Source organism: Schistocerca nitens, chromosome 5 (assembly GCF_023898315.1).
Source record: "Schistocerca nitens isolate TAMUIC-IGC-003100 chromosome 5, iqSchNite1.1, whole genome shotgun sequence".
Taxonomy (NCBI): Eukaryota; Metazoa; Arthropoda; class Insecta; order Orthoptera; family Acrididae; genus Schistocerca; species Schistocerca nitens.
The window spans coordinates 291,393,966-291,412,477 of NC_064618.1; the positions used below are offsets into that span (position 1 = coordinate 291,393,966).

Below are 18,512 nucleotides of genomic sequence, written 5' to 3' on the forward strand. Positions count from 1 at the left end.
AATCGAGACTTTTCTCTCTGAGCGTACTCTTCAGTAACATATTAGTGAGATCACTGTCCATTTCAGCAGACTCTAAGGATACACAGCAGTAGTAAAGCACTATGGCAATAATGATCATGTACGTGTTAATAATGTAGGAGAGAACGAATGGCTAGCTCATTAGAAATAAAAAATTGTGGTATGATCATACTTGAGTTCAGATGTTACCTGAATTAAATAACACAAAAAGCCTACCGATAATAGAGAACTGGAGAAATAAGAAGGTACAAAAAGACTACCCAAGAACCAAACAAATATAGTAATTGTTGATATATAAGCCTCCAGGATTCAGACTATAAATTATATTCCAAAATCATGAATGCGAGCCTTATAAATGTCATGGAAAAGCTAATGTCTGAACAACAATCAGGTTCTAGTAAAGGACACTCAATTATTGACATTGTTTTTATATTGAAACAAGTTATAGAAAAGACATGAGAGTGAGTAGAGAAACCCATCCTGCTTTTGTGGATTTTGAGAAAGCATTTGATAATGTGAATAGTGAAATGCTATGGAATATCGTGGCTGAATGAGGTTATTCATCTTATCTCTTAAATGCTATTAAGAGTCTATATACAAACACAGAAATTATTGTATATTTGGGAAATATAATGACAAAGCCAGTGAACATAAGCATAGGGGTATGACAAGGATACTGTATTTCTCCAATACTATTAAAAAAAAAAAGTTTATGCGTAGATACATGAAGTTACCAGCAAATGTAAAATGTTGAACATAAATGGAGTTATTTTAGATTGTGACACTAGACTAAATGTAATTTTATATGCACATGACTTAACTCCGATTGCAGAGAATTGAAATGATCTTCAGATGAGAGTCTGTAAGTTGCAGCAGATAGCATCAGATTACAACTTGACATTGTCAGTAGATAAAATGAAAGTGATGACATTTCAGGCCAGACAACTAGTAAGATTGAAAGTAGTCTCGAGTAATAAAATCTTGGAGCAAGTAGAACAGTTTAAATACCTAGGATGTGACATCAGTTATGAATATAGCTGCAACATGGACCAAAAATTATATAAATTTACTTCCATTTGTGGAACCATCCTAAAAAGTTTGTGCAATAAAGCCAGGAAATAAATATAGCTATAGTTTAACATAATAGCAGTATCAACTCTCACTAATGGAAGCGAAGCATGGGCAACAATCAGACACCAAGAAAGTAGAATACAGACTCAAGAAATAAGATTTCTAAAGAGAGTGGAAGGGTGTTCAAGGGAAGATCAAAACAGATATGAAGACATAAGGAAAGATTTAGGAATATATAACCTAAACGAAAAAATAAAGAAAAATAGAAGAAGATGAAAGTAACAAGCAGACCGTATGGGTGGAGCAAGATTTTCAGTAAAGTCTCTCAATTATAAATGCACTGGAAGAAGAAATACAGGAACACCATATAAGAGGTGGAGTACTGTAACAGGCAATTTGTCTAGTATGTGAAGTGGAGAAGAAGCAGGAGGAGGTAGAGGAGTAGGAATGCGCCCCCCCCCCCCCCCACGCACACACACGCGCGCACACACACACACACACACACACACACACACACACACACACACACACACACACGGTGCTTTTATAGACTCATTGGACCACTTCAGTTAATCATTTGCTGCTCATCATCTTCAGTAAGTTTTTTTTTCCAAATTGCACAGTACCTTTTTCTTCATTCTGATCTTTTTTCATCGTTCCTGTTCAGTAGATGTTATTTCTATTGTATGTCATTTGTCTATTTTTGGTTTGAATCTTATTTTTATGTTTTTTACTTTCTTTACATTTTCCATTTTGTGTTGCAATAAGTCCCGAGTTAATTCTAGCTCTTTAATATCCTCCCCAATTTCCTTTAATCATCCTACTTGTTGCTTCATGTTCTAAAGTTTCTGTATAATTTTTTTTGGTAATCTGATTTCTAGTGTACACACAACGTGCAAAAATTATTTTCTTCCGTGTAGTGTCTGTAGTGGGCGCTAGTTCACTGTACACCACTTCATTTGGTGCTATTTGCCATTGTGCATCTTTTTGCTATTTCTTATTTCTGCATGTTGTAAATATTCTTCTCTACTTTTAGGATTTTGTCTGTTCTGTTTTTCAGAGTGACTTTGAAAAGAGTTTTGCTTCTGTAAGTCATGTCTTGTCGAACCACAGTCTTGCAGTGGTTTAATTTAGTTTTGAGTAATAGCTGTTTTATTTTGTATGTTAATTTCTGAGCTTATATCATTTTGTTAATTCTTTATTGCCACGCAGGTATCTTGTCCAAGTTGTATGTTATAATTTGTCCTAGGTATTTAAGTTCTTTCACCATTTTTACTTCCACGTTAGTTACAGTTATGTGGTTCATTGCTGCTGGATCAGCTACCATTATCTCAGTCTTTATGAATGATATCTGGAGTCCTATTTTGACGCTGTATTTTGTAGGCTTATGTGATTTCTGGTTTCTTGAATGTTATTAGCTAGAAACAGTAAGTCATCTGTGAATTCCAAGTAACTCAAGTTTATATGACTTTCTTAGTTCCAGTTAATGTTTTAGGACCTTCCTTGTACCAGAGTACCAGAGTACAATTGAAAAGTCATGGCGATAAACCATCTCCCTGTCGTAACCCTGTCTTAGTCATAAATGGCTCAGATATTTCTCCTCAGAACTGTACTTTAGATTTGGTGTTTGTTAGTTATTTTTATCATTTTATTAGTATCATCATCATTAAAGATCTGAGGATACAGTCATAAGCTTTCTTGATATCTTCAAAGGATATGACTTGTTGTTTTAGCCTTGTTTTGGAGTAACCCATTACCAGTTTCAAAATGATTATCTGTTCTAGACAGCTTTTCCAGGGCCTAAAGTTCCTGTTGGTATTCTCCTGGTTACAATTGTTGTACAGAATCCAAAAGGGAATGTCTGTATAGTTGTCTGGATTTGGTTTGTCTCCTTTTTTGTGTAGTCTAATGTTCTAGTAGTTCTTCTTTGTTTCAGGTTTTCACCGGGCTTGGGTGTAATGATATCTTCACTGGTTCTTTTGCATACTTCCAGTTTCACACATGTTTGACCTCCTCCACTTAATTTGTAATTTTTCAGCTCTCTCAAAGCTTTGTAGGCTTCATAGATTGTAGTTGGGTTTATATTTTCTGCTGGTGTTTTAATAGTGGTATCTGTATTTATTTGTAATAGTTCCAGGGGCTCTTAAGAATTTAGTAACTTGTTAAATGTGTCTGTTAAAATTTCTGTATTTATTATATAGGTGTGGACCATATTACTTTTATCCTTTAACATTAATGTTGAAGGCTCATGCCTTTGTTGTAGGCTGAAAAAATGTTTTGCAGTAATCCCTTGAGTTGATTTTTTTTGCGCCGTCCGGTGTGGCCATGCGGTTCTAGACTCTTCAGTCTGGAACCGTGTGACCGGTATGGTCGCAGGTTCGAATCCTGCCTCGGGCATGGATGTGTGTGATGTCCTTAGGTTAGTTAGGTTTAAGTAGTTCTAAGTTCTAGGGGACTGATGACCACAGATGTTAAGTGCCATAGTGCTCAGAGCCATTTGAACCATTTTTTATTTTTTTGCTATCTTTTTTGTATTGGTGTTTAATACTTATTATTTTTTGTGAGTTCCAAGTGTGACTGATACCTTAAACCAGTCTTAGCATTTATCTACCTCTGTTTTGTCGCACTCATCCTTGCAGGTTAATGTTTATTCCATAGGTTTATTGGGAATACTTATTCAGCTATTTGGTTTAGTTGGGAGAACTATTTCTTGTAGATCATATGTTGGTTTTATATTTCTTGTTTGTTTTTTATATTCTTTGTTATTTATCAGTTTATGGGGGTCATAGATTATCTTCTTTTTGGCGTGGGATTTTTTCCTTTGTCATTGGTATGAATTCAATTTTTATTTTTATCGCATAATGATCTGATCTCATATCTGCCCCTTTCAAAATTTTCACATTGTAGATTTCCCTGTGTTAATTTTTATACTTGCAGACATGATCTTCTGCCAGCTGTTGTGACCATCCCCCTTTTACCTTTTTTGGTTGCATTTAGCCTTTGTTTCTCTAGTGCACCTATTTTATGTTTTACCCTTGATATTAGCTAATGATAAAAGAACTGGTGATTAGATTTTTATACTTTCTCTGAGGTAGTGAGTGCTGTTTCTTTCTGTAATGCCTTGAACATAATGGATCAGGAGTGAGACGGCTGGACAGCCCCTTCACGTGCTGAGTCGAAGGGGGACACTCACCTGGCCCCATCCAGCTACTGACCTGATGTTTCTCTCAATTTAATTTATTATTTTACTACTACAAATCCCCCCTCTCCCCCCTCCATTAGAAAGCATTCTTTACCTCACAACTGTCTTAGCACTTAATCTGGTTGGCAGTGGTCAGATGCAGATGTGGTTTCCAGTACCATAGACAAGGCCTGGGGAGCCATTATCAGCTCTTGAACTGCGTGCCAGACCCTCTCATATACTTTTACCTCCCTTTATTATTTCCCAGCTCTGGCATCAATATTGCTTTCAGTGCCACAGTTTTACCACTCCTACACATTTGAATAATCCCAGCCAACCAACCAACCAAAACCCTTGCCAATTATCATGTTATCCATGAGACAAAAAAACTATGAGAATTGTGATCTGTTGGGAGAATGCATGGTAGATTCTGAAGAACATGGTCAGTGACATGAATGTGTGTGCCTCCCCCCTCCCCCACCATCCTCCCCCTCTATACACACACACACACACACACACACACACACACACACACACACACTCTTAATGTAGTCCAACAATTGTGTAACTGTGGCCTGCAACACATGAATTTCTCTACCTACAACGTGATTTATGATGTGCCATACTTGTGGCATGTCCATTTAACTAGCGCATTTTTGAATCTTGTTCTTCACACGTCAGTGAATGTCTCTTGAGCTAGTCAGTGGAAGCATGTAAACGGTTTAAATTGTATTTTAAACTTTTTATTTTCAACTTCATTACACTATCCCAAACTGACAGTTTTAATGTTTTAAGGTTGGCTTATCAAATTCTGTATTGAGGTACACTGGGTACAGGTACCTGTATCATTATAATGCATGCCATTTTGATTGTAATTTATCTTGTAGTATAATTAATTGTTTGGTGGAGCTGTGCATATAGATGTGAAGAAAGAAAGTCATTGATGTTCTGGAACGTACTGACAGGGACGTGGAGCTGTGCCAGCTCCAGTGCCGTGGCTAGCTGCACTAGGTTTCATGGTTGAGGATCCACAGCATGAACAGTCCAATCCAGATGGTCCCATAGATTCTTGGTTGGGTTTTAATCCAGGGGCATTTGATGGTAGGGGAGTATGGTAAACTTATTCTGGTGCTCTTCAAATAACATGTGTACACTGAGAGCTGTGTGACATATTGCTGTGTTCTGTTGGTAGGTGCCGTCATGCCAAGGAAAAACAAACTGCATGTATGGGTGAACATGCGCCCAATGATAGGTGCATACAGATGTGCCAACTCTCCCGATTTAAGCGGGAGACTCCCATTTTTTCTTCTTCCTCCAGATCTCCCGACAGTGAAGACCGATCTCCCAATTTTCAGAACAGTTTCAATACTTTCCTTACTATTTGAAAATTCTGTGCCTTCGATATATTGGTGGATGACAAGGAATGGCTGCTACTTGTCTATGTTGACTTGGTAGATTAGTGCGGTGGCTGTCGGGAGCGGCAGTAGGCGTAGCTCGCGCTTTGGATCTACAAGGAAGTAAGGAACTTATCGTTGGCAGCGTTCGGTGACAAATGAATATCTTTCAACTAGTGCCAATTTCCTCCGCTTCTGGTAGCACCAGCGCAGTCGTAAAATTATCGTGGACAAGGAGTAGTCGATAGTTATTCCAAGCAAAGTGACTAGCATTGTTGTGTCTAAAATGCAGTGTTGCCAAGTTAGGAGATTACCCCCCTAAATTTAGGGGGAATTAAGCTGCCTAGGGGGAAGTTAGAGAGATAAATGTTTCAGGGGGAAAAATATTTAGAGTTACTACCCTCCCCTCGCCTCCCCTCCCCGCCACTCCGCTTGGCAATTTCATTCTTGACTCCCTTTTACCGCCCCACTACCCCGCTTGCTTACCTGATGGTGTGATAAATTATTTAGGTGAATTTGAAGTGCAATATAAGGGGAAACGGTGCGCGAGGGTTGGCATCACTGCTACAAGACCATTGTCTAGAACGTTGGATCATTGTGTTCTCAGTTCTGTTGCACAATTTGTGTACTCAGTAGTAGTTGTTGGCTGCGTATCTTGGAGGTGTTGATTATTTTTCGTGCAGAATGGCGAAGAAATATGATGCAGTGTTTAAAAACGTTTATAAGGAAGAGTTTCTGTGTTTAAGTGAATTCGGGGAAGGGACAAACTTAAGCATTTTGTGGTATATGTAGATGTGACTTTTCAGTAGCTCATGGTATGTCCGTTATTTAGTATTTACATGTAAATTGAATTGTTACAGTTATTGAATTATTGCAACTTTAATCATCAGGGATGTGTTGTAATTCACAATAGTACACCTCTAAAATTCTCCTGATTTTTCACTTTTGAAAGTTGGCATGTCTGTGCATATTTTTGTTGACCCACTGAGCGTTCCGGAATCATGAGATCACTCAGGGAAAGCCATGAAAACATCATCGAAACCACAATGCTCCCTGCTCCGGCCTGGTCCATTCCAATGATTGTTGCAGAGCCATACATGCCTCAGGCCATCAGTCTGATGGAGCATAAAATGTGACTCATCTGAGAAGGTCACTTGTCACCATTTAGTGGATGTCCAGTTGCGGTGTTGGTGTACAAATTCCAGCTTACATCGCCGATGAACAACTGTCAGTGTGAGTGCATGAAACAGGTGTCTGCTTTGGATGCTTATATGCAGCATCATTTGCTGAACGGTCATTGAGGAGAGACTGTTGATAGCCTCTTTGTTCACCTGGATTGTCAGTTGCTCAACAGTCGCATGGCTGTTCACGTGTACACATCTCTCCAGCTTCATTCACCCTTGCCATCAATGGATCGTGGTGCATCACAGTTGCCTCAGCGCCAGTTTTAGATAGCGCCATTTTTCCATGAATGGCGTACTTTATCCATGGCAGCATGCAAAAAGTTTACTATCTTAGCCATTTCAGAAATGCATCTACCCTTCGGCCAAATGCCAATGATCATGCCCTTTTGGACGTCAGATGAATCATTCAGTTTCCACATTACAATGACGACTGCACTATTTTCTGCCTTGCTAGTGCTGCCATGTGCCATCTGTGAGTTGTTGTTACATGTTGATGTTCAACATAGTGGGTGGTCACATTAATGTGAACTGACTGTGTATATGCATGCAGACACATTTATTCCAGTTTTAATTTTTAAACACCTTTATCCAGTAGCGTTTGTAGAAAGATTTTAATGTGTACTTGACAATATAAGAGCATTTTGTGTTTGGTACTGAGTGTACCATAAAAGTGCTGTTCAGATACTTGAGTTAGAGCATTTGAATTTAACATATATGCTAAGGTTAGTTTACATTGCAGATCAAAATAATCTTTTGAGCCATACTTATTTGACCATTGTATAAAATTGTAAGAAAAGTGAAATTCCATTATACCTGCATAGTATGGTTATTCATTTGATTTATACAACTGTGACTAATTATATTTCAGCTCTTTGTAAGGTTCAGTGCTGTTCTTACAGCACATACTTATGGTGAAACACTTCAGATTCTAGAGACTTATCAGCATGTAGGCCTATTTTAAATTAATAGACTTTTAAAGTAATTATATTTTTCTGATGTAAATATACCTGTAAAATGGAAGAACACTGAAATCATTGTCATGTTTTTGTTGCAGAGAGAAACTAAGCCAATTCTTATGGGCTGTTAGATCACCGGATGGAGGCTTCCACATGCATGTTGGAGGAGAATGTGACATCAGAGGCGTATACTGTGCACTTGCCATTGCAAAATTGACGAACATTTATACAGACTCATTGTTTGAAAATTCAGCTGAATGGATAGTCAGGTACATCAAAAATTAAATCTTTAATCACTCAATAGGTTAACTTGATCGAGCTGTCCTGGCTGTTGTATGATGATCTTGCACAGTCACAGTCATTATTTAGCTGTAAACGACAAGAATAAATGAATAAATTGGCTTTGGTTAATGGAAAAGAATGTTATTTACCTTCTTCGGCAAGCAAATATTATACTGAACTGATGTGTATTCTCCTCTGTTTTTTATTGAGCTTTCTGCAGGAATCTCTGGGCTTGCAGAAATAATTTAGAAATGATAATATGGTCACTAACCATAAAGGAAAATAATGGATTGTAGGAGACCAGTAGGTTGGAACCCCATTTGTTTTATTCAGGATAACGTCAGACTGTCGTCTACCACTTACAGACTGTAAAATATGTGTATACTAAATGGTTTCTAAACTTACTCCACAACAATTTCTCAAATCAAGAAGAATGCTATTGTTTTTAACACCTTTCCTCTCTAAAATATTGGCTGAAGAAAAATTGAATTATGTGTAAATAATTTGAAATAATATAAATAAGATCCATTTTCTCTTCTCCATACTTCATTTTCTTAAAAGATAAATACTGATTCTGTAAAAAATTTTTATGGAGATTTCTTTAAATGTTGATAAAAATCAGACTTAATTTTTATTTTATTTATTTTATTAATTTCTTTTCAGTTGCCAGACATATGAAGGTGGTTTCTCAGGCTGCCCTGACATGGAGGCACATGGAGGCTATACATTCTGTGGCTTGGCGGCATTAACTATACTTGGAAGAGAAAATTTGTGCAATATGAAGGCACTTATGGTATGTGCTGTGTAGTTCTCTTCTGATCATAATGTAACATTGACATTAAAATAACTGTATGTTATTATTTGTGATGAGGTTGTTGGTTTCTAATTATGTTTTCTTAAGTGCTTTAATTCCTCATCAAAGGTAAATATAACACGCAGTAAAAATGCGGAAGCAGCATATTGCAACCTAACATTATATTAAATTGACAGTTTTTCCAGTTTTATTAGTAGATGTAGTGAAGTGGGGACTATGATCTGAAACATATTTATTGCATCAGAACTTGGTGTGTCAGCTATAGTGATGTATTACAGAAAGATCATCCAGACTGAGCTATTACAGAAAGATATTGCACACTGAGCTAGTTTCACTGCGCTCCTGCACATGCACCCCCCCCCCCCCCCACACACACACACACGCACAGGCACACACCCTCCCTCTCTCTCTCTCTCTCTCTCTCTCTCTCTCTCTACTAAACCATATATGTAACTATGAAACAGTAGAGTTGCCTTTCAGTGAGTACTTCAGTGTACCCAACCAACCACTTTTACTCTCCCTCCACAGTAAGTTTCAAGACTCACATGAACAGTTTGAGGAAATTCATTTATTTATATAAATGTTGTTGTATACCAATTGAAATATATGTTTAAAATTTGTGCTTCACATATGAGTGAAATTTCATTTTGCCCAATTTCTTTGTGTATGTATTAAATGATTATGTAGCGACTTCATTTCATGGCACTACTTTTGATATTAAAGTGCTACGCCATTGGTAAATGAGAACTATATGCCATTAAGTAGCGGACTTCTCAGTTGTATGTTTTGTCCTGGGCATCTACTGTAATTTGAAAAAGAATTTCTTAGTTTTTTTGGAAATTGCCTTATCAGTTTAGAAAAAAGAAGAAAGGAGGATTGGGTTCAGTGTACCATTGACATTGAGGTCATTAGATATGGAGCATGAGCTTGGACTGAGGCAAGGACGGGGAAGGAAATCAGCTGTGCCCTTTGCCAGAAACCATACCAGCATTTGCATTGAGTGATAAAGGGAAACCATGGAAAACCTAAATCTGGATGACCAGATGCAGGTTTGAACCTTCACGCTTCCTAATGCAAGTCCAGTGTGCTAACCAATGCACTATCTTGCTTGGTTTATCATGTTAGAGTCATGTACAAAAGTAGGTGTTCATACATTGACTGAGACTCAGGCTGTTATGAGGAAGCTGAATTTTTTTGCAAAACATAAACAACAAAAGACAGTACTAGTCCTTGATGTGTAGTTATGTTTACATGTACTCAAACAGTTTGTAACTTCAAGAATCTATTTACACCACCATCTCTTCTTTGTTCTCCTTCTCTCACCCTCTTCAAAGGGTTTCTGTAATGTAGTTTCTAATTTCCATCAGCATGCCAAAAAATTTCATTACCAGCATTTCCACATTTTTGTTATCCTTATCCACCTTACTGTTGGAGAGTGTATGCTTACAGCAATCTGAAACTATGCTCATTTGCTTGTAGCAACAAACTTCAAATAAGGTGCTACTCATACTGCAGAATGGTGGGAAGGTTTGTGCAGGTCCATTGAGACATTGGTCTAGTGGTCCCAAGTGCAAGCACAGAGAGCACCAAGAAAAGCACTGGGAGTATTAACTAGCATGCTGCATAGAAGTCAATGGCCAGGAGTAAAACATTTTTAAGTCACTTTCTGACCATTTACCTTACTTTAAAACACCATCAGTCAGCCAGACATGTCTGCTTATTCTGAGGCTTGACATGTATCCTTGGTGGGTACTATCTTAGTGACAAGCCATACGAGTATGACATATTGTTATCAACTCGTTTCAAACTAGTCAATTACACTGCTGTTGCTAGCTCAATTGTAGTAGCAGTGGCACAAATAATATTTCACACATCTATGTGAAATACCACATAATAATTGGTGAAGAAAAGGATTAATGTAATTATAAGGGGTAAAAATTCTTCACTTGTTGGGAGGTACCAGACAGCAGTAACAATCGGCTGAGAAGTTGAATAGGGGACAGATTGTTGACAGAAATGGAACTTCATGGAAGAAATTGAAGTTTGTGAATAAAATAAAGAGGAAGTAAAAGGAGTTACAAAAGTGAAGAAAGATGAAAAACGGGATATAGAAAGGAATGGAAGAAATTTTGCCAACAGTATGTTTATATACCTTGCTCAGGATGGTATTACATACAGAAAGAGAGCCAGTGCTCTGTGATCACATAGATGCCACAGATACTGGAATCAATAGAAGGTATTATATTCAGTTGAGCCTGTACTTGTTACAGATAAGTGTTCAGCGCACGCCGCCCCCCCCCCCCCCCCCCCACACACACACAGAGAGAGAGAGAGAGAGAGAGAGAGAGAGAGAGAGAGAGAGAGAGAGAGAGAGAGAGAGATCACTATTCTTTCCTTGTATGTAATAATTTACATATTCATGTGGATAGTTTGAAAGCAGATGATGTAGCATAAGTAGGAATCAATTGGAAAATCAGATTAATAATGATAAAAAAAACTCATTACAGGAATTGCTAGTGACAGTAAATAAATAAGTGTATGGGGGTATTTTTATCTTTCTTTTCTTTACATCATAGATAAGAGATTCTTAAGTTGCTCCAGGGATACATCATGATGAAATAGTTCATGGGTTAATTACCAGTGTTCAGTGTCCAACAGGCACAGTATTTCAGAAAGTGACCACAATGAACTAACTTCGGGGGCAGGCAGAGGAGCTGCGGAATTTCTACCAGCAAGCATACCAGGGCGTAAACTGAAGATGTAACAAGAAGTTGGCTGGAGGAGGGGGTGTGGATATGCATGGATGGTGAACAGAGTGGCAGTACTGAGGGAAGGGGGGGGGGGGGGGGAGAAAAGCACCGTGTTGGCCCCCAAGCACTCAGCTCATCAGAGCATCTGATGATGGCAGTGTGGTCACACTGACATCTGGCTGTTCACCATGAACTATTTTGTTAGATTTTTATTTTTTATTTTTCCTGTCCATTGTTTTAGTTATTAGTATTAGTTTGTTGCTGCTATATAATGGTGTAATTTATTCTTATAGTCTTCTTCCACATAATTAATTACTAAGATTAAAGGAAATAGGACTACACAATGATTAAAATTCGCACTGTAGAATTGTGAATTCTGTTCATTTTTCTTCAGCGGTGGGCTGTAAATCGACAAATGCGCTTTGAAGGTGGCTTTCAGGGTCGCACCAACAAGCTTGTAGATAGCTGCTATTCATTTTGGCAGTGTGGTATTTTTCCTATGATACACCGAATACTGACACAAGAGGGTAAGACAGCTGTTCTTTCTCAAATTTAAACTAATTATTTGTAGGAATTTAATTTTTTTAATAAATATAATTGTCTGAGCTATTCAGTTTTTGATATAATTATTATTAAGATAGATTCTATTTTTTTTTATTTTAATTTAATATGATACATAATCCTCCTAGTCAATACAAAAGTTAAGAATTAAACTAGCCATAATTTCCCTAGTGCAGTGCGTATATTAGTACTGTATGTGAACTTTAAGAAGTAATTTGATGGTAATACTAACTGGAGAGACAGAATGGCATTACCTGTTGACTATTTTCAGTTCCTTTTGTCTTCATCCACCAGACAACATTGTGTGTATGTCAATGAAAGTAGAAACGATGCATTATGTTTAATTATGAAATTCTGTACTTAAGTTGGAAATTGTCTAACTTATTTATGTGTGTGGGGAACCAAACACAGTGTTGCTAGTTACCTAATGTTGGAAGGAACAGGAAGCATTCAGTAGTTGTTCATTTAATTAGATTTCTCCTTTACTTAGCTGCTTCCATAAACCACCTCACAGTCTTCTAAGGGTGCATGTATAATGTGTTTATTTTCAATATAGACTTCTATTACAATTTACCTAATACATTAACAATTGCATATTTACAAATCCATTTTAAAAACAGCCTATTTTCAGTAGAGATGTGAACACAGTAAAGATGGAAAGAGAACACATGCTACATTTTTAGATGAAGGGTTTCACAGTGATTATTTTGTATATGACATGAATAGTATTTTAGCAGTACCAATTGTAAATTAAAAATTTGTATCTCAAGGGTTGTCTCCAATATCTCTGTCAAGAGCAGTGCTAAACCTGCCACTGCCATGTATGCATTCTTAAGTAAACACTAATGGTGCTTTCACTGACTGCTGATGTAAGTATATTGTAATGGAGAGAGCAGGACAATCGTACATGACGTGTGAAAAAGGTGACTGTGGATCCCTCCACCCTTCATCCAGGATCACTACAGAGTGGGGGAGAGAGAACCACACTACGACTGTCTCCATTAAATGTGTTTGTTTAAAGTTAGCCTTGCTTATGGCAGTCTGTTCAAACGATGGTTGCGGTCTTGTCCTTTCTGTGCAGTGCTTGCTTTCACTGATGCCACACACGTGAAAACTCATTCACTATACCCATTATTCTTAAAACACACCAGAACTCAAACTTACGCTTACAAAATCACCTCCCTCCACTGTACTAACTGTCTTGCATTCAACCTTTACTATAGTCTCTGTCCTGAAGTCATGCCATTCAGCCCTCTTGTGCTCACACCAGCCTTTCGCTATTAGTACTTCCCTCTTCAACTTTGTAAACTAACCTTATCTCATCCACTTCTTTAGAACCTCCATCTTCTATGTGTACTGTTCCAACTTACACATAACATTCATCCTATTTGCCTCTAACCTGATTCTACATGCTCCATGGTCATGTACCCATAGTTTTATGTAACTAACGCCATTGAATCCCATTGCTCAACTCCCAGTCCATGTATCTTACAGTTCTCCAACAGAAACCTCTCACCCCCACTCCCCTCCACCCGGTCGCCTCCACTCCCCTCCACCCGGTCGCCTCCACTCCCCTCCACCCGGTCGCCTCCACTCCCCTCCACCCGGTCGCCTCCACTCCCCTCCACCCGGTCGCCTCCACTCCCCTCCACCCGGTCGCCTCCACTCCCCTCCACCCGGTCGCCTCCACTCCCCTCCACCCGGTCGCCTCCACTCCCCTCCACCCGGTCGCCTCCACTCCCCTCCACCCGGTCGCCTCCACTCCCCTCCACCCGGTCGCCTCCACTCCCCTCCACCCGGTCGCCTCCACTCCCCTCCACCCGGTCGCCTCCACTCCCCTCCACCCGGTCGCCTCCACTCCCCTCCACCCGGTCGCCTCCACTCCCCTCCACCCGGTCGCCTCCACTCCCCTCCACCCGGTCGCCTCCACTCCCCTCCACCCGGTCGCCTCCACTCCCCTCCACCCGGTCGCCTCCACTCCCCTCCACCCGGTCGCCTCCACTCCCCTCCACCCGGTCGCCTCCACTCCCCTCCACCCGGTCGCCTCCACTCCCCTCCACCCGGTCGCCTCCACTCCCCTCCACCCGGTCGCCTCCACTCCCCTCCACCCGGTCGCCTCCACTCCCCTCCACCCGGTCGCCTCCACTCCCCTCCACCCGGTCGCCTCCACTCCCCTCCACCCGGTCGCCTCCACTCCCCTCCACCCGGTCGCCTCCACTCCCCTCCACCCGGTCGCCTCCACTCCCCTCCACCCGGTCGCCTCCACTCCCCTCCACCCGGTCGCCTCCACTCCCCTCCACCCGGTCGCCTCCACTCCCCTCCACCCGGTCGCCTCCACTCCCCTCCACCCGGTCGCCTCCACTCCCCTCCACCCGGTCGCCTCCACTCCCCTCCACCCGGTCGCCTCCACTCCCCTCCACCCGGTCGCCTCCACTCCCCTCCACCCGGTCGCCTCCACTCCCCTCCACCCGGTCGCCTCCACTCCCCTCCACCCGGTCGCCTCCACTCCCCTCCACCCGGTCGCCTCCACTCCCCTCCACCCGGTCGCCTCCACTCCCCTCCACCCGGTCGCCTCCACTCCCCTCCACCCGGTCGCCTCCACTCCCCTCCACCCGGTCGCCTCCACTCCCCTCCACCCGGTCGCCTCCACTCCCCTCCACCCGGTCGCCTCCACTCCCCTCCACCCGGTCGCCTCCACTCCCCTCCACCCGGTCGCCTCCACTCCCCTCCACCCGGTCGCCTCCACTCCCCTCCACCCGGTCGCCTCCACTCCCCTCCACCCGGTCGCCTCCACTCCCCTCCACCCGGTCGCCTCCACTCCCCTCCACCCGGTCGCCTCCACTCCCCTCCACCCGGTCGCCTCCACTCCCCTCCACCCGGTCGCCTCCACTCCCCTCCACCCGGTCGCCTCCACTCCCCTCCACCCGGTCGCCTCCACTCCCCTCCACCCGGTCGCCTCCACTCCCCTCCCTCCTTTTCATACCCTGCTGTATTTGAATCCCTACCCCCTTAAGAGAACCCTACCCCCTGTCCCTTCGATGTGCCCTGTCTGCTGCCCCTTCTAAGTGCTCGTGCACCACCTGCTGCCCCCTTTTGTCGCACTTGCATCTTGTCCCTCTTCTTCAGCCCACTCCACACGCACGTGACCCATCATCTATCCCTACCCCACAACCAGTATGCTCCCCATCCACTGCGTCTGCCTCCGCCCTTCCCCCCTTGAGTCACTTGTACCCCGACCACCACCCATTTTTCCTTTGACCCCCTCCAAGCTGCCACTCCTCTCCCTTTGCCCATGCTATGCTGCCACCCCTCTCCCTTTGACCCATGCTAAGCCGCTGCCTTTCTCCCTTTGACCCATGCTATGCCGCTGCCTTTCTCCCTTTGACCCATGCTATGCCGCTGCCTTTCTCCCTTTGACCCATGCTATGCCGCTGCCTTTCTCCCTTTGACCCATGCTATGCTGCTGCCTTTCTCCCTTTGACCCATGCTATGCTGCTGCCTTTCTCCCTTTGACCCATGCTATGCTGCTGCCTTTCTCCCTTTGACCCATGCTATGCTGCTGCCTTTCTCCCTTTGACCCATGCTATGCCGCTGCCTTTCTCCCTTTGACCCATGCTATGCCGCTGCCTCTCTCCCTTTGACCCATGCTATGCCGCTGCCTCTCTCCCTTTGACCCATGCTATGCCGCTGCCTCTCTCCCTTTGACCCATGCTATGCCGCTGCCTCTCTCCCTTTGACCCATGCTATGCCGCTGCCTCTCTCCCTTTGACCCATGCTATGCCGCTGCCTCTCCCCCTTTGACCCATGCTATGCCGCTGCCTCTCTCCCTTTGACCCATGCTATGCCGCTGCCTCTCTCCCTTTGACCCATGCTATGCCGCTGCCTCTCCCCCTTTGACCCATGCTATGCCGCTGCCTCTCTCCCTTTGACCCATGCTATGCCGCTGCCTCTCTCCCTTTGACCCATGCTATGCCGCTGCCTCTCTCCCTTTGACCCATGCTATGCCGCTGCCTCTCTCCCTTTGACCCATGCTATGCCGCTGCCTCTCTCCCTTTGACCCATGCTATGCCGCTGCCTCTCTCCCTTTGACCCATGCTATGCCGCTGCCTCTCTCCCTTTGACCCGTGCTTTGCCGCTGCCTGTCTCCCTTTGACCCGTGCTTTGCCGCTGCCTGTCTCCCTTTGACCCGTGCTATGCCGCTGCCTTTCTCCCTTTGACCCGTGCTATGCCGCTGCCTCTCCCCCTTTGACCCATGCTATGCCGCTGCCTCTCTCCCTTTGACCCATGCTATGCCGCTGCCTCTCTCCCTTTGACCCATGCTATGCCGCTGCCTCTCTCCCTTTGACCCATGCTATGCTGCTGCCTTTCTCCCTTTGACCCATGCTATGCTGCTGCCTTTCTCCCTTTGACCCATGCTATGCTGCTGCCTTTCTCCCTTTGACCCATGCTATGCCGCTGCCTTTCTCCCTTTGACCCATGCTATGCCGCTGCCTTTCTCCCTTTGACCCATGCTATGCCGCTGCCTTTCTCCCTTTGACCCATGCTATGCCGCTGCCTTTCTCCCTTTGACCCATGCTATGCCGCTGCCTTTCTCCCTTTGACCCATGCTATGCCGCTGCCTTTCTCCCTTTGACCCATGCTATGCCGCTGCCTTTCTCCCTTTGACCCATGCTATGCCGCTGCCTTTCTCCCTTTGACCCATGCTATGCTGCTGCCTTTCTCCCTTTGACCCATGCTATGCCGCTGCCTTTCTCCCTTTGACCCATGCTATGCCGCTGCCTTTCTCCCTTTGACCCATGCTATGCCGCTGCCTTTCTCCCTTTGACCCATGCTATGCCGCTGCCTCTCTCCCTTTGACCCATGCTATGCCGCTGCCTCTCTCCCTTTGACCCATGCTATGCCGCTGCCTCTCTCCCTTTGACCCATGCTATGCCGCTGCCTCTCTCCCTTTGACCCATGCTATGCCGCTGCCTCTCTCCCTTTGACCCATGCTATGCCGCTGCCTCTCCCCCTTTGACCCATGCTATGCCGCTGCCTCTCTCCCTTTGACCCATGCTATGCCGCTGCCTCTCTCCCTTTGACCCATGCTATGCCGCTGCCTCTCTCCCTTTGACCCATGCTATGCCGCTGCCTCTCTCCCTTTGACCCATGCTATGCCGCTGCCTCTCTCCCTTTGACCCATGCTATGCCGCTGCCTCTCTCCCTTTGACCCATGCTTTGCCGCTGCCTGTCTCCCTTTGACCCATGCTATGCCGCTGCCTTTCTCCCTTTGACCCATGCTATGCCGCTGCCTTTCTCCCTTTGACCCATGCTATGCCGCTGCCTTTCTCCCTTTGACCCATGCTATGCCGCTGCCTCTCTCCCTTTGACCCATGCTATACTGCTGGCTCTCTCCCTTTGAGCCACTCTTCGGCACTGCCCCTCCCCTGTTGACCCACCCTACTCTTCTGCCCCTCTCCCGTTGATCTCTTATACTCTGCTGCCCTCTCCCATTTATCCCCACCGCTTTCTGTCACTTCCCCTTTACACAAACATCACCCCTCCGCTTCATCCACCTCTCACTCCTCCAGTTCACCCACCCATCACAAGTCTGCTTCACCCACCCGTCACCCTGCCTCTACCTGCATCCCTTCACCCACCCACCAACACTGCCCCTTCAACCTTCCTTCCAGTCCCACCCTTTAAGCCACCCATCTTTCTCTCCCCCAATCCTTGCACCAATATGTATACTCACACCCCCAGCACACACTGCAACATCTGCCCTTGCACCCAGGGGTTGGCACCCCAGACCATCCACCCAAGCATTCCCATGCTTTTTCACCCACCCATCCACCCCACTACCTCACTCACCCATCTATACACCCCCCACCACTTCACCCACACATTCATGCCCACCACCCACAAGCTCACGAACCTGTCCACCAGCCTCCATCACTTCACCCATGTGTCCCCCTGCCCTTTCACCTATCCATGTACCACCACTACTTCACCCATACGTCCATGGATCTGCCAACACTTCACCCATGTGTCCATGGCTCCACCACCATTTCACCCCTCTGTGGACCCAGAGGTTAGAATAGGCCCGAGGTATTCCTGCCTGTCGTAAGAGACTGTTAAAAGTATCTCACACGTTTTGGCCTGTAGGGTTTGACTTACATTTTTCAAAATTTTCCCGAAGAGCTATACAATTGAGAAAGGGTGCCTTACATGGTGCATCTTATCCATTGTGCATTGAGATCTTTACCCACTTTCTCATCATGGCATTTCAGTCCGCTCATCCTCCATCTCTTGAGTGAGGACA

General features: G+C 44.0%; 1 protein-coding gene across 3 annotated transcripts in view; it reads left to right on the forward strand.

The window, feature by feature from the left end:
* The window catches only part of LOC126259811 (protein farnesyltransferase subunit beta), a 104,681-nt gene that overhangs the window by 58,245 nt on the left and 27,924 nt on the right, over positions 1-18,512 (forward strand). For all 3 annotated transcript variants that reach the window (XM_049956847.1, XM_049956848.1, XM_049956849.1), the window contains exons 5-7: positions 7,903-8,073; positions 8,750-8,879; positions 12,045-12,177. In XM_049956847.1, coding sequence (XP_049812804.1) covers positions 7,903-8,073; positions 8,750-8,879; positions 12,045-12,177 — 434 coding nt within the window. The remainder of the gene's footprint in view (positions 1-7,902; positions 8,074-8,749; positions 8,880-12,044; positions 12,178-18,512) is intronic.